This window comes from Mytilus californianus, unplaced genomic scaffold, assembly GCF_021869535.1.
Source record: "Mytilus californianus isolate M0D057914Y unplaced genomic scaffold, xbMytCali1.0.p SCAF_1, whole genome shotgun sequence".
In the NCBI taxonomy this organism is placed as follows: Eukaryota; Metazoa; Mollusca; class Bivalvia; order Mytilida; family Mytilidae; genus Mytilus; species Mytilus californianus.
The window spans coordinates 96085046-96101361 of record NW_026262581.1 but is presented as its reverse complement, the minus strand read 5'-3'; the positions used below and the strand labels follow the sequence as shown (position 1 = coordinate 96101361).

Sequence of the window (16316 nt, the reverse complement as noted above, 5' to 3'; positions counted from 1 at the left end):
AATGAAAACCAGTATTTTAACTTGGTATCATTTAGTTAAACCTTTACCTGTGATTAGTAAAGTGTCAATTATTTAGGTCATTACAGGTAAATTGTAAATATGGCGTCCAGTAGCACAGTAAACAATTACAATTTCCACAAATCAACTTCAGAGTGTAAGATTTTAAACTAATATGAAAATAGGGACAACTACACAAACATTAATAATATATATATTAGTCCTTGATAATGAAAACTTAACACGATCTTTCAGGTAATCATAGTGTCCAGATAATGCCAGATAATATATTGTTCATAATATATGAAATCTGCTAAAGCTAAATAAAGTTTTTTAGTCCTCCAAGAGTCATAATAATTAGGACAATCATAGACCTTGTCCCTACTCTCGATCCCCAGTATTCAGTATAAATATATCAAAATAAACAGACTGTGCAGTACTATATAGTATATGTAAATGTTCTTAATACTCGACTATACTATAACTATACTCTATAGTGCAATTTAGAAACTTGCAAGGAATATATGAATTTGAATTTTATTTTATCGATCATATTATTGCTCAGTTTACTCATTTTGCAATCATAATGTTAGAATTATATACAGCTAGAGTAATAGCATGAATAGTAGTATTTATTCCATATTGGTATTATTTTATTAAGTTTTTACTATATGAATTAATGGATTTTGAATACAACAGCATATTCACCCGAAGAAAGTGATATTCACCATGCTCAACTTCACATGCTTTTACAAGAAACGTTATGGTTTCGATAGATATTTGTCATTATTATATTAAAATACAATTTTTCCTCTGAATAATGGATTAAAACAAATACTGTCTTTTGTTTTGGTAAATATGTGGTTAAATGGACTTTTTTGAAAAAAAATCAATAAAACCACATACACAAAATGTGCATTTAACTTTTGTTTTGAAACTGTTGCACATGTATTTCTGTGCTCAGAGTATTTTTCGTGTGAAAAAGACAGTCATTTATTCAAAAAGTGTTTTCATAATCATAAAGTACATAAAATTTGAGAATACATTGTATAATTACTTTTCCAAATTTCTCACATGTAAAAACTACATATAACTTTATTTAAATTGTCTTTTTGAAATGAAGAGTTATCTCCCATGTTAGTTAAATTTGTGGTACCACAAATCTGTTTGTTTCAAGTTTTTATATTAATTGTCCTTTCATCTCCCGATCACAAAAACTTCATGTGTCCTTTATGTGGTTGTGCCTTGCAAAAAGTAACCCTCAAAGAAGGTTAACAAGTAACTTTTATTGTTTTTTTTTTTTTATCCACCATGTAAGTATTTAGTCATGTAGAAATTTTCATTTTAACTTTGGTTTTGAATTAAATTAATGCACATCCATGAAAGGGAAATAAGTCAATAAAAAAAGTATTCAAAGGACATCAATTTTTTTCTTGACATATCACAGAATGGTAAAAATAAAAGAAGCTTACAGAGAGTTACTTTTTGGTATTGCAGGATACATGTACATATGGTCCGAGAACACAGTTATCGTCCTTTGATTTTCATTGTCCACAAATATAGTCCCTACTTGAACAGTGTATTAGTTGCAATTTTTTCACACCCCTTCCAAATTTATTTCTTCATGTTTTATGCCTCAAATAGCAAGTAGGGGGATGAAATTACACTGTAAAAAAATTTGGGTCATGAATTTTAAAGTAAAGTAGTGATTTGGTCCAGCTGAAAAAGGTTAAAAATTAGTATGTCTGAAGCTGTCAAAAGAATTCAAGACCCCCTTAACATAAAATTGTCCATATTTTGAGTTAGAGCTGATGAAGTTTTCTAAAATTTTGATATAATTTGTCCCAAAAGTAGTACACCACACTGTAAAAATATAATTGAGAAAGCGCAGGTGGGATTTTTTAAAATTTTCTTTTATTGTCTCAGGCCTAAGAGATGAAATCAGTAAATATAGAATCTGTACTTTGGCAACTTCCCTGTATGATTTAACAGTGTCAATTTGTCAAACTGCATGAAAATAAACGATATAAACTTTTATTTGAAAGAAATTCTGCAAAAATGTCCCTTTTTGGCATTATATGGTCAAAATAAACATTTCCAAGCCTTTTCCATATTTATGCATAAGTGTCATTCTGGCTTTCTATCTGGCAGGTTTTCATGTGTCAATATTTGTGTTGCTAGGCTTTTATCAAGTTGTATTATTCATTTATGAACTCTGAATCTAGAGAAAAGTAGATTGTCACAGAAAAAATGTGCAAAATGTGTTGTATGAATGGTCCGTGTCTAATGGCCTGTTTAAAGCAAGCAAATGTGAGGAATTTTGTACATAAAAAGTTGAAGTCCATCACAAAGATTTCACTAAATTTGTATAAAAAACACTTTGCAATGTCTTTTGTACATGTTTCATTTCACATACTGTCTTTCTTTTCTTCTGTAGGATAATAAGTGGTTCAAATATATGCCTATATGTTGTGACTAAAATTACATGCAAGTTTTTCACTGAAAAGTGAAAAAACTTTGTATCAGACCATTCTGTCTGCAAGAAAAGTAGAATGCAAGAGTCCTTTTGTACTCAGACTTCTTGTATCATGTTACCTGAGCATAGAAAAATATATTCACAATTTAGTCCTTTGCAGTGAAAAATTACAGTAATTAATTAAGATTAGAAGACCTTACTGAATATTTCCAAGCCTAATAACTTTTCTGCATATTGTTACAGAAATTACTCTATTAATGAATAACTCTAGCACATCTGTATTAGTTTTGTTTGATGGAAGAATATTTTTTCTTATAGGAATATGTTATAACAGATGATGATGTATACAGCTGGGACAGTGATATGGCTGTTTTCTGTAATATTAGGAAGTGTTCATACACAGTTTACCAGTAAGTTAACACTAAACCTTTATTGGAGAATTGTTTGATGAACTGCATGACTTGATCCAAATTCACTGTGAAAAGATATCTAATGAACCAATAAATACTAAGATGTGGACATATTTTTAATTATGAAATTTAGTTTTTTCCCTTTTACCCAAGTTTGTAAAGTTTTGCAGAAAATTTCAATTAAAACTGTTTGAATAGATATGTAACCTACAAAAAAGACAAAAATATAAACTTTACATACTCAATCTGTGTGTCACATTTTACTCAGTTGGATTTATTGAGAAATGGAAATTCCATAATTGGAAACACTGATTAGGGAGTTTGTATCCTAAGGGCCTAGAGAAGGTGCTACAGACTAGGTGTTGTGTGCAAATCTTTTCCTGTCACATGATACAATTTAAGCTTCCCTTCAAAAAATTTAAAAATGAAAAAAAAGTAGATTTGTCATTGTCTCTAAATCGAATAAACTGTTTTGCGATCATAGAAAAATATTTCTGTTACAAGTTGCAAGTTTTACATAGAAAAGATTTATGAATGATCAAATCACTTCCTCTTCAAATATTTACTGTATTATTGATTTATTTAGGGCAAATCTTATAAAGAAACTGTTTTTCACTCAACCTCTGTAAATATACATGGCACACAGCGAAACTTACTGTACTGGTACATTAGTAAAACAACTGGTCATACATTCATATATTGTGTACATGTAGATTGTATGATCAGAACTACTAGTTGTATATTACTGATTATTTTTATAATCCCTTCAAAAAATTTCATATATCCATTAGGTGATGTTCACAACAAGAATTTCTGGTAATTAACGACATATCAACACTGGGACTGATCAATAATATTGCACAAATCCAATATGCTGTGTTCAATGTGCCTTCCCTCTTTTGTTCAGGGCCCTATATATAGCACCATGATACACATGATGCATAAAGCTGTGGGGAAAACAATGCAGTATCAATTAGAGCACCTGAAATAACTGGTTAATTGCACTAGACAATTTAACCCACATTTTTTGGTTATTTATTCTTAACTTCAATCTGGTTGACCCTTATAAAAAACAACATAAAAGGGAGAATATAGTTTTTACAATCTTGCAGGTTGAACATGTGTTTTATCAATGTTCTACATTCTTTATGTTTTGTTTAATGTATCGTTATAAATATTTTGCAGTAACTATGGACAGTGATGTCTATTGTGGGAAAGGAATTGATATTTATGATAGGGAATATGTTATAAATGCTAGAGCAGATGTGACAACATCCAACCCCAATTACCGTTGTGTTATTACGATTCGTTCTGGTTACACAGATTCATATTACCAAATACAGATCACTCAGCAGATGGTTGATATCAAGGATTGTGGAGTTAAACTGAATATTTACGAGGGATCTTCACCAGGAGGAACTGCTGTGGTAGGTGCTTAATTAATATTAGGAAGTGTGGGGTATATTATTACGAGTAAATAATTAATTAATAGCCCACATGTTTTAACAAATTTATATTCTTAACTATACATGTATCACCTTATGTGTATACAGAGCTCTATTATGGTTAACTTATTTTGTTTGGTTGCTGTCTCATTGACATTTACCCTTATTACATCACCATACATTTTTGTTTTATGTATAAATTATATGATCTGCATATCTTCAAATACTTAAATGTTATTGGTCCCTTAGGATTTTTTCCATTGGTTACACTTCGATAAACAATGTTGCCGAAACTTCTTTCGTAACCTATTCATGCACAATACACATGCCTGGAGTTCTAAGAAAATTGAAATATTGAAGCAGAAACACTACAGAATGTTTATTTGTTCTAATGCATCACAAATATGTGCATGTGTCATGTGATGTTGTAATGTCAGAAAAATGTCAGAAAAGATTATCTTGCTTTTTTGATTGTGTGCAATTGTTAATTTCATAAATTTCTCCAGCTCATTTGATTGTTTCTAATTGTAATTTCATATTTTTTCTATCCATTTTACTGTTTCAAAGTGTAATTTTTTTCTGTTCATTGTTTGTAAATTGTATATTAATGCCTAATTTCAGAAAAGATTATCCTGTTCAACCAAGAGTACAGGCATTTTATATTCCAAGTATGGAACCGTTACATTTGAATTAATAACTCCAGCACAGCTGTACAACCCAAGGAATGACTTCAGTATAAAAGTGAAAGCATTTCGTAAGTATTTTCTGTTGATATTGAAATATGCTTAAAAATGATTTACTTAAAAATATTAAACATGTCCTGGGACTATTATACTAGTATAATAGTCCCAGACATGTCACCGGATATATGTATTCAATATATATTTTGCTACATTTATTTAACATTTTATGTTATTTGTGGTTTCACATTCATATTTCATATTTATATTTCACTAGATGATTGACGGCAAATAGTTTTGCACTGCATAGTTAGGAAAAGACTACTCTTTTATCTGCTTTCACCATTAATGACATAAGCTTATTTCCATTAAAAAAATTCTTATTATTAAAAAACAGTATTTGTTTGCACACTGTACATGATGCAAATTGCCTTTAATACTTTGCTAAGGGCTAATTCATTTTAAATTTTTGTCTTGCCTGCGATGAAAGTCGCATTATGTGAGACATAGGGATCACTATCTGGCAGCAGCGGTGTAAACTATTTGTATATAGCTTTATATTTTAGACGGTAGAAGACACTTTATGAGTAATAGGATAACTATATTTGGTATATCCAGGGTTCCTTGCAGCATCTACATTTCCATCAGAAAGGGTTCACCTGATCTCAACTTCATTTCATGGATCAGTGATCAAGTTAAAGTTATGTGATTAGGTCTCTTTCTTAAATACTATTAGCAGTAGCTCATCTATATGTGGTGTATGGAATGATTGTAAGGGTACATGTCAGTCTGACAGGTTTCATCTGACCTTGAATTCATTTTCATGGTTCAATGGTCAATGTTAAGTTTTTGTGTTTTGGTCTGTTTTTCAAGTACTTAAAGCAATAGTTCAACTATATTTGGTGTATGGAATGATTGTAAGGTGTACATGTCTGTCTGGCAGGTATAATCTAACCTTGACTTCATTTTCATGGTTCATTGGTCAATGTTAAGTTTTTGTGTTTTGGTCTGTTTTTCAAATACTAATAGTAATAGGTCAGCTATATTTGGTGAATGGAATAAGAGTAAAGTGTACATGTCTGCCTGGTAGGTATAATCTGACCTTGAGCTCATTTTCATGGTTCATTGGTCAACTTTAAGATTTTGTGTTTTGGTCTGTTTTTCAATTTAAATACCATAAGCAATAGGTCAACTATATTTGGTGTATGGAATGAATGTAAGGTGTACATGTCTGACAGGATTTATCTGACCTTGACATACTGTGATACTTTTAGTAAAACCTTTATCTTTAAGACTTCAACATAAAGTCAATGGTCAGTAAAGCAGGCCAGACATTTCAGTCTGTGTGCTCTTGTTAATACAATTTAAGAAAATATATTTAGAATTTTTTAATTGGAATTTGTTCTGTAAAATGTGAGGTATAATATTTAAGAGAACATATGAAATAGGTGCCACAGCAATACACTCACTTAAAGTATACCCTAAAGGGCTGATGTAGTCCCCTTTTATAAATGTTGACTAGTTAACACCTATTATATAAAGCTAAATAATTAATTTTGCAGGTGATCCTAATGCTCCCGATGTTGCTGAGGGAGCGACAAAACTACCTGCAGGTGCAATAGTAGGTATAGTCATTGGAATAGTGATATTTACAGCATTTTCCATCATGTTAATTTGGTGTTATAGGGAGCGTAGACTTCCCGGAATGCAGCAATATAGGAAACAGGCAAGGCCTGTCCATGGAGCACCTCACAGTCATGGCGGATTCACCAATTCTGATTTCAACTATTCCAAAGAACCTTCATTAGCCTCAGATGCTCCAAGCAAGAAATTTTATTTGGAGGATCAAGGTGTCTTTCCAAGTATAGATAGTTTGGCAAACAATTCTTTGAATGGAAGTGCAGCAGGACTGCCTGTTAAAAAGGCACAAATATCCAATTGGAATATACAGACAGGTCAGAATAATAATCCAAATTTTAGGAATGTTTCTAGTGATAGAAATAGATATCAGTCTGAGTCTGATGGAAGGGGGAGATATCAAAAAGCTGATCATCAGGGAAGAGGAAGAACCCAGTCACAGGGTGATTCTCCTAGCAGACGAAGAAGAAATGATGAGGAGTTTCGACAAAATAATATACCTCCAGCTCCTCCTATACAAATTGCAGGAAGATTACCTGGAAGTGGCAATAGACAAAATGATGATAATGAAATGTCAGGAGTGAAAAGACGTAGACAGAAAATTAATCAAGGAGATGAAGAAACTGATGCAAAGCGACCAAACTCTGGGATTTTTGAGAATCCAGATAAAGAAGGATATATGTATGACTATGATCAAGTGAAAAAATTATCAGCCGATGATCTGGACAATGAGGGAAATAAAATGCTTCATGAACTTAAAAAGGAATTAGAGAGGAGACAAAGCATGAAGGAAGGCAAAGGAGACAATGGAGAAAAACAAAAAAATGAAACTAAATCTGATGATGCCCCAGGGGCACCTGTATCAAAAAAGGAAACAAAAGTGACAAACAACAAACCTGGTCTTCCTGAAACTGGGAAGATGGATGGAAAATATAAAGCAATCGACCAACAGAGTGAAATTGGTGATCCTGACACTATAAGTAATCCTCTAATGGGCAGTAATCCTGCAATTAGGGCTTCTGTAAGTGAACTTAGAGGATCAACGTCACCAGGATCAAGAAAAAAGAAAAGACGAAAATCTCATAAAAAATATGTTAAGGCAGATCCACTTACAGGGGGTGATCCAAATAAAAGTGTTGATGAAAGTTCAACAGATAGACCACTGGATGAGTCATTTGACAGGGACTCGATATACAATGACTCATTCAGACTACCTAAAATAGGCCTGACAATCAATACTCCCCTACCACCAGAAGCTCTGGCACCTGTGTTTGCCACTGACGAATCTGTCATGCAACATTATTACCCACAAAACCAGTATGACATTCAAAACCAAGTATATCCTGTAATGGGATATGATGCATTTGGCAATCCTGTTTACGGTAATCCTGTACCCCTCTCAGTGGCATATACACAACCAGGCTATTATGTTGATCAAAATGGATATCCTGTCAATATGCAACCACAGCAACAGCCAATGCAGTATACTCCAACAGATTTTCATCCAGGAATGCCTGGATACACTTCTACACCAGGCAATTATGATCAGACACCACACAGTAAAAAAAGTCCACATCATGCATTAGTTGCTTCACCAGGAGCACCAAGTCCAATCTTACCTCCTGGTAATATCCTTGATGACCCCAAAATACCCCCTCCTGGAACAACATTAATGAATTCAGGTGTAGATCCACGTACTGGTGTTAAGACATCTCAAGTAGTGTGGACAGATTCCAATCCTGATCCAACAGATCCAAGGGGAGATAATCCACAGATTACCAGACAAACTATTGTACGTGTTACAGCTAGAGATACAGAGGATGGTCAATTACCTCAGTCAGGTAATGCAGGTATGTATATAAATAAGGTTTGAAGGAAGAATTGGCTGTGTTACCATTAGGTCAATAAGAATGTGATTAACCATAAATGTAAGAAAACATAAAAAAATTAAGAAAATGAATTAATCATTTGAACTTATTTTGCAGCACAATAACATCAATATTAGGTCATAATATTCTAAATTAGTATGAAAAGTACATTTTAGAAGAATTTATATTTTCATGTTTCCATTACAATAATAATATTTGTTGACGTTGACTGAAAATACTGATTAAGTTAAATGTTAATATTTTATTTTACAAAACATTAAGTGGATTTAGAAAAATATGTGCATATCTTTTTTGTTATTTAATGTTTACTTATTCAGGGTTATATCTGGTCTATATACCAGATTTAATAAGTGTTTGGTATTACTATAAATTTTCACTTCTTCGAACTATGAACATCAAAATTATTTATTTTGTAAAAATATTTCCTTTCTCCTTTTAAACTGTATACCTAACAACAAAATTATTTTCATTTACCTGTGTATAATATTATTGTAAATGGCGGATTTTTGTTTTAGGTTATTGTTGTTTTTCTGAAATTGTTGAACATTTCACAGCAGTATAATACTGTTACATTAATCATTCATCCCTTATTTTATTGATTTTGTATTTACATTGTATCATAGATCAAATTTATTCGTTCAGTGTATGTTCATTTGTGTTAATATGTCTTTTGATTGAGTTAAGCCATTTCAATTGATATTTTATAGTGTGTCTTTCTATGTTGTGATGTTACACTATTGTTTCAGATAAGGGTGAAGATTTGGTACCATTAAAACGTTTAAACCCGCTGCAATTGTTTGCACCTGTCCTAAGTCAGGAATCTGATGTTCAGTAGTTGTCGTTTGTTGATGTGGTTCATAAGTGTTTCTCGTTTCTCGTTTTTTATATAGATTAGACCGTTGGTTTTCCTGTTTGAATAGTTTTACACTAGTAATTTTTGGGGCCCTTTATAGCTTGCTGTTCGGTGTGAGCCAAGGTTCCGTGTTGAAGACCGTACTTTGACCTCTAATGTTTTACATTTATAAATTGTGACTTGGATGGAGAGTTGTCTCATTGGCACTCATACCACATCTTCTTATATCTATAGGGGCCTTGGTGGCCGAGTGGTCTAAGTAGTTACTACTGTAATCACCTGCCAGTCAACACTGAGGTTGTGAGTTCGAACCCCGCTCGTGCAGGTGCACTTGACTCCAATCTTAATTGACGAGGATTGTAAGTTTTCCTATCGAAGGTCGATGGTTTTCTCCGGGCACTCCGGCTTCCTCCACCAATAAAAACTGGCCGCCACGAAATAGCCCAAAAGCGGTGCTTAAAAGTGGCATTAAAACACCAAAAATCAAAAAATCAAATCTTATATCTATATAAAAAAAAAAAAAAAAGAACTTTGTGTGGCTTCAAATTTTTGTGTGTAATATAACAGTTAGACAGCGTCAACCAAAGAAACCGAAAGTCAATTAACATTTCTGTTTATCCTATATTGACAAACTACATACATACAACCACTAGTAATTGAATAAGTTAAAGTCTAAAGTATTTGTTGCATTTGTAACAAGTTTCTATATATATCTTCTTTATGAATATCCAGAGCCTTAACCCTTACCATGCTGTGCCCGTCATATGACGGGATTACCCAAACCACCGTTATTTGGCTCCAATGGCTCTCCATACTTTTAGAGGTCAACTTTATGATACTTATTTCGAAATTGATGCATGTTCCCTCACCCTGAGGCTCTCTATTGTCATGTTTCTCATGTTTAAGTTGCATTTTGAGCTCAAATACGAACTTGGAAAAATGAAATCGGATAAAACCGTTTTTTCTGGAGGGGTGGGCTTCCCTTCGGTGTCTTACACAGGAAGTTCAGAGGCCTAAAACTTTAAAAAATAGTGTAACCCCGCAGGCCTATATCTAATGATCATAATTATTATTGAAATACGCATAGGAAACAACTTCTTCCGGTTTCAGGTCCAGTTGAAGTCAAAAATCAGAAAAAATCGTGAAATTCTGTATTTTTGGTCCAAATGACTTTCTTTAGACATTTTCTGAAAACAATTCAGCATGGTAAGTGTTAAGAACTCATAAGTTGAAGATAAACTGCCAACGCCATGTACAAAAACGAAAAACAAAGAAAATTCAAGCAACAATCTACAAAACACAACATAGAAAACTTTAGACTGAGCAACATGAGCCCAACAAAAAACCGAGGATGATCACAGCGGCTACGGGAGGGTTAGCAGATCCTACTCTACAAGTGCTAAGTGCTGTTTTTCATCTTAGTCACAATGAGACTTCAACACAGAAAATAAGCTCACAACTCACTGCAGATTCAAGAGTGCACAAAGCACCGAGTATCATGCTAGATGTCAACCATGCCACATCTGTATATTTAAGAACACAGATTCAGTATAACATCAACAAATGAAAGACTATAACTGGCAAAATAATCTAACAAGAATTGTCTTAATGTCAATCTTGATGAATGTTAGGTGTCATATGAATAATATGTCTGCTTTTTGTTTTGAATTTTAGGATTACAGCAAATGACATTTTCAGCAGCAAAACAGTTGAAACATTCAGGTAATACAGATCCAGCCTTTTTATCACCATCCAAAGGAAAATTAGGGAGTGAAGCCTATACACCAAAACCTATGTATGCTTCTCAGACACCAGAGAGAGACAATGCAGCCTTTTATACCCGTGTGGCACCCCCAGAACAAAACCAAATACCTAGCGCTCCTAAACCAGTTGTACATAATCAAGCTCGTAATTATTCAGTAAGGGACACGATAACACTTCAACCTGAAGAGAGTGAGTTTTAATTCAGAAGAAATTTAAGTTATTTGCTAGGACCTGTCTCTCCAATTTTTAAGCTTTATATTAGTCATGTTAATGGTAAACATCTGTGATTATATTACATTTATAAGGGAATATATTTATATTTTCCTCTGGGTTTCTTTATTAATTTTTTTAGCATTTAAGGTCAAGTAACAGTAAATGACCAGTGGTACAGATTATTGTAAGACTTTGCGTAAAATTTTTGCAAATCTAACTAAAAATTGAAAAAAAAAATAATTCATTTGATTGTTATATTTCATGAAATATAATTGAATGAAAATCCTAAAAATAGGTGCATATTTGTATAAAATGCATGTAAAATTGTTGGAAAACTTTCGCTCGAATATTTGAGATTTTGAATATGGGAATTTCTTTGTAAATTTGTAGTTCTTCCTATTGTCATATTTTAAAAGTGCATATTTAATTTTGGTGTTACAACAATTTAACTTTAAACAAACTTAATGTAAGTAAGTTTTTATGAATTCATAGGACAATATTCCAGTCATGCCTAAAATACAGAATTATCTCCCTTATTTACAATTAGTTGATTTTTTAACAAACAGGTTGTAAGCTATGAAAACTGATAATGTTCTTCATTGTTTTTTATCAATTTTAAAACTGCAGGATGTTTTAAAGAAGTCTTTTACATATCAAAGCATTTTAAAAAAGATTTTCTGAATAATGGTTTTGTGATTATATTTTGTCTTACATTCCTTTATAAATCAGGTATTTTGTCTGTGATTTTAAACCTTATTAGTCATAATTAAAATACAATTGTATTTTATATTGTAACACATCATCAAGCTGTTTATAAGTTTTACATTATATGGAAACATTATGTATATATATTTCGTTAGTTTCTAAGTTTTTATACGCCCGTTTACGGGACGTATTATGGTATACCGTTGTCCGTCTGTCCGTCCGTCTGTCTGTCCGTCCGTCTGTCCGTCCGTCTGTCCGTCGTCAACATGTCGGACATTAACTCAAAAATGCTTTAACCAATTTGCATAAAACTTTGGTGAATTGTTTATATCTATTGACGTGAGCTCCCTTTCGTTTTTTATAAAATTTAGATTTTACGTTTCCGAGTTATGGGGTTTTATTCATTAAAAAAAGGGGGATTTTCCAGTTTTTGGACAATAATTCAAGAATGCTTTCACCAACTTGCAAGAAATTGTGGTGAATTGTTTATATCTATTGACATGAGCTCCCTTTCAATTTCTATAAATTTTAGATTTTACGTTCCGAGTTACAGGGTTTTATTTATGAAAAAAGGGGGGATTTTCCAGTTTTTGGACAAAAACTCAAAAATGCTTTCAGCAATTCTTATGAAACTTTGGTGAATTGTTTGTATGTATTGATGTAAGCTCCCTTTAGAATTTTATAAATTTTACATTTTTCATTTCTGAGTTATGGGGTTTTATTCGTTAAAAAAGGGGTGATTTTCCAGTTTTCTGACAATAACTCAAAAATGCTGCCACCAATTCTCATGAAACTTTGGTGAATTGTTTATATCTATTGATGTAAGCTCCCTTTTTATTTTCATAAATTTCTAATATGACATTGAAAATTAATTGAACTTTATTTGTTTATAGTCTGACAACAGATTTACTAAGTATTGCACAACAGCAAGAAATCTTTAATTGAATATAAATTCAATTCATATAACCAATTTCAAGATCTTTGACTACATTTATTCAGAAACCTATAATATGTCAAATATTTAATTACAATCCAAATTCGGACCTGAATCAAGCTTGAATATTGTGTCCATTTTTGCCCCATCTGTTCAGGGTTGGACCTCTGCGGGCGTATCTAGCTGCGCTCAGCGAAGCAGTTTATTAAAATCTTATGAGGAAATGTAACTGTGAAATGATTGCCTGTTTAATTTTACATTGATATGCTTGTTGATGGTAGTCTAATTACTATTGATATGCTTGTTGATGGTAGTCTAATTACTATTGATATGCTTGTTGATGGTAGTCTAATTACTATTGATATGCTTGTTGATGGTAGTCTTATTACTATTGATATGCTTGTTGATGGTAGTCTAATTACTATTGATATGCTTGCCAATATATATCACACAGATTCATGTAACTATGTTTAATGTATTATTTACAATACTATTGACAAAACATCTATAAAAGGGTGGCAAAAGGGTATCCCTCACAATTTTCAGTACAATTTTTGTTGAAATAACAATAAACATTATCTCCATTTGACACTAAAAGTAGCTGAAAAATATGATATGATGACAGTTAATTTTGAGACTCGTTTACAGATAACATTATGGAAAAGGGGGATACTTGGCAATTCTCCATACCCTCATATAAATTAATGGAAAAAAATTTAGCTAAAAGTGAAAGTTTAACAAAATAATAAACTGATAATACACTATAATAATATAAGAATTTGCTGACAGACTAGGTCAATTTAGAAATTATTGCGATTTTTGAAGAATGAAGAAAAAATGCAAGATTAATTATTGCGATTTCAGAAAAAAGCTGCATACAGATATATTTATCAGATATCAGAATGCGAGTTCTTATTATTGCGACAATCATCTAGTCACATTATTCGCATTAATAAAAACCTTGCAATAATTTCTGAATTTACAGTATTCTTTGATTATCCCTTTCCATCAAGCTTTATGATCCATTAGGTATGACCACTCAGTATTATTACATAGCTATTAATGTTGAACAATATCAACCACTAGTTGCTAATCTGCTACTTAACTTTTCATGGGAATTAAAATATTGTCATTATTAAATACATTATTTCATATTCAAGAAGAATTTTAGATAGATTTGTATATGTTTAATTTTATTTATTGTTTATATATTTTTTCCAAATTAATAAAGTGCTAAAAACTAATTCCTATACTGTTAACATTCTAAACTAGGAATTATACACCTGCAAAAATAAACTACCATTTGGTAAAGAATACTTTCTACAGGTCCAAGCTAGTTTCACATTAACTCAATTTTGATTTAACATATCAATGATAATTTTACAATTCTTTATTTGCATGCAGACAAGATACCTTTTAATTTTTGTTGCTTCTGAGTTATGGGACTTTAATTGTTAAAAGAACAATTACATGCTTATTTCTTGATCATTCAGATTTTTTAGACAGATTGTTATGAAAATTTACACAGTTTTGAGGTCAATGAATGCAAGCCCCCTCATAATTTGATGATTTTCTTAATTATTGTTCCAGACTTATATGACTTTTTATGTTTTTCAAATGTTTTTTTGCAGAATCCAATTTTCTGTCACGTAATAAAATTATAATTACAACAAAAGCTACTTCCCTTTCCAGTTGGTTGCTCTTTGGGACACTAACTGTGCAAACATAAGGTCACTCATTGGGTAAAGTACTTTTTCTGAAACTGGTGTGTTGAGTCTTGTGTTCATATTAATCAGAAATGATAATTTAAAATGAATTGGTGCTATTTCCTTATATGAATATGAAATTTCAGTTTGATTATTTGCATAAAAACTGAAATTCGTCATGATACATGTATCAACTATCTGCTAAGCAGACTCATTACATGGAGAAGATATGAACGATATACTGGTGTCGCTGTGTTAGATATGAATCATTAATTTTTCATTCAGACTTATTCTGAATCAACTCATTGTTTTTTAATTAACGATAACTTATTTTCAGAAAAGAGTTTAAGACAGTTTACTTAAATCAAAACAGTCTTGTCAATTCAAATTTCTGAACAAGTGACAAGTCAAGTTCTATTCAACAAGAATAAGCTTTATTTGCAAGTTTAAAAAAAATAATGATATTATTTTTCTAATCATTAAGTGTGAAAAAGTTATAACAATCAGATAATTTTGACAACTCATTTATTGATAATTATTACAATGTAATATTTTTACATAACTCATACATGGCTGCTAACATTTTTTATTGTAATATCTTGCAATTATCTCAGAATTATAAATAGGAAACCCATAAAGAAAAAGTGAAATTAGAGGAAAACAAAAATTTATAAGAAAAATTGACAACAATATACCAGTTCTATTTTATCTTTATCTCAAGTTTTCTGTTTTGTTTTACATTTGTTAGGTATTTTGTGATTTGAACCTGTTATTAGTATTAAACATAGAATAAATCAAAATGTATATCATTATATATATTTCATTAAATGTCATTCTTGATGTATGTGAAAAAATCATCACCAGGGTTTATTTGGTTATGATTGTTATAATTATATGAAGTATATTTATTGTACTAAGTTTTATTTAGTAACTTGGTGTACATATGTGGTTCTATTTTACACCATTGAACAATAGTATACATTCATGATGTTGTAAGTATTCCTCCGAAATATTTGTTTTGTAGTAAGATAAACATATTCGTTGGCTATTTTTATGTCAAATTTTATGTCAATCATGACACAAAAAATGTACATATTAGAGAGCTTGATTAATGCATATCATATACATTCCATTTTTTTTAATAAGACTTTTTTTTTGGTATTTATGTTATTTTACATGTGCAAAGTTTAATCATTACATTTTTTGTAATTTCAAATCTTAATAATTTTGGAGGAAGTTCTACTGATAAAATAGCTGTTATATTCAACATTTTTGGACTAAATATTATAAGAATTTAACCTTTCTTGTAATCAAGCTTTATTTTTAATGGCTATTGTGATTTTATTGTGATGAAATAGTTTAGCAATACAATTTAATATGCTTATAATCTATAGTGCCATGTTTTCATTAAGTGCAAATTTGTAAATATATTTTTTACTTTCATTTTTTGTCGAGCCTGCGACTTTTGTCGCAGAAAGCTCGACATAGGGATAGCGATCCGGCGGCGGCGGCGGCGGCGGCGGCTACGGCGGCGGCGGCGTTAGCTAACTTCTTAAAAGCTTTATATTTTAGAAGATGGAAGACCTGGATGCTTCATACTTTGTAT

General features: G+C 31.5%; 1 protein-coding gene and 1 long non-coding RNA gene across 3 annotated transcripts in view; both read left to right on the top strand.

The window, feature by feature from the left end:
* The window catches only part of LOC127710846 (uncharacterized), a 116441-nt gene that overhangs the window by 96762 nt on the left and 3363 nt on the right, over positions 1–16316 (top strand). The window lies entirely within an intron of this gene.
* On the top strand, positions 76–16159 carry LOC127710306 (uncharacterized). Of its 2 annotated transcripts, XR_007986105.1 has the most exons (7): positions 76–154; positions 2792–2883; positions 4069–4310; positions 4950–5082; positions 6571–8496; positions 11063–12232; positions 13206–16159. XR_007986105.1 is itself a non-coding variant. In XM_052216113.1 (6 exons), the coding sequence occupies exons 2-6, from the start codon at positions 2808–2810 to the stop codon at positions 11350–11352; spliced, it is 2667 nt and encodes an 888-aa protein (XP_052072073.1). In that variant the 5' UTR covers positions 83–154; positions 2792–2807; the 3' UTR covers positions 11353–16159. The 2 variants fall into 2 exon arrangements, 1 of the variants encoding a protein (XP_052072073.1); XM_052216113.1 differs by having other exon boundaries at positions 83–154; positions 11063–16159.

Excerpts from the sequence above, each read along its gene's own strand:
- LOC127710306 (XM_052216113.1), top strand. The coding sequence starts at position 2,808 with ATGATGATGTATACAGCTGGGACAGTGATATGGCTGTTTTCTGTAATA. Across the intron at positions 2,884-4,068 it reads TGTTCATACACAGTTTACCA|TAACTATGGACAGTGATGTC; the intron begins GTAAGTTAACAC and ends AATATTTTGCAG. Across the intron at positions 4,311-4,949 it reads CACCAGGAGGAACTGCTGTG|AAAAGATTATCCTGTTCAAC; the intron begins GTAGGTGCTTAA and ends GCCTAATTTCAG.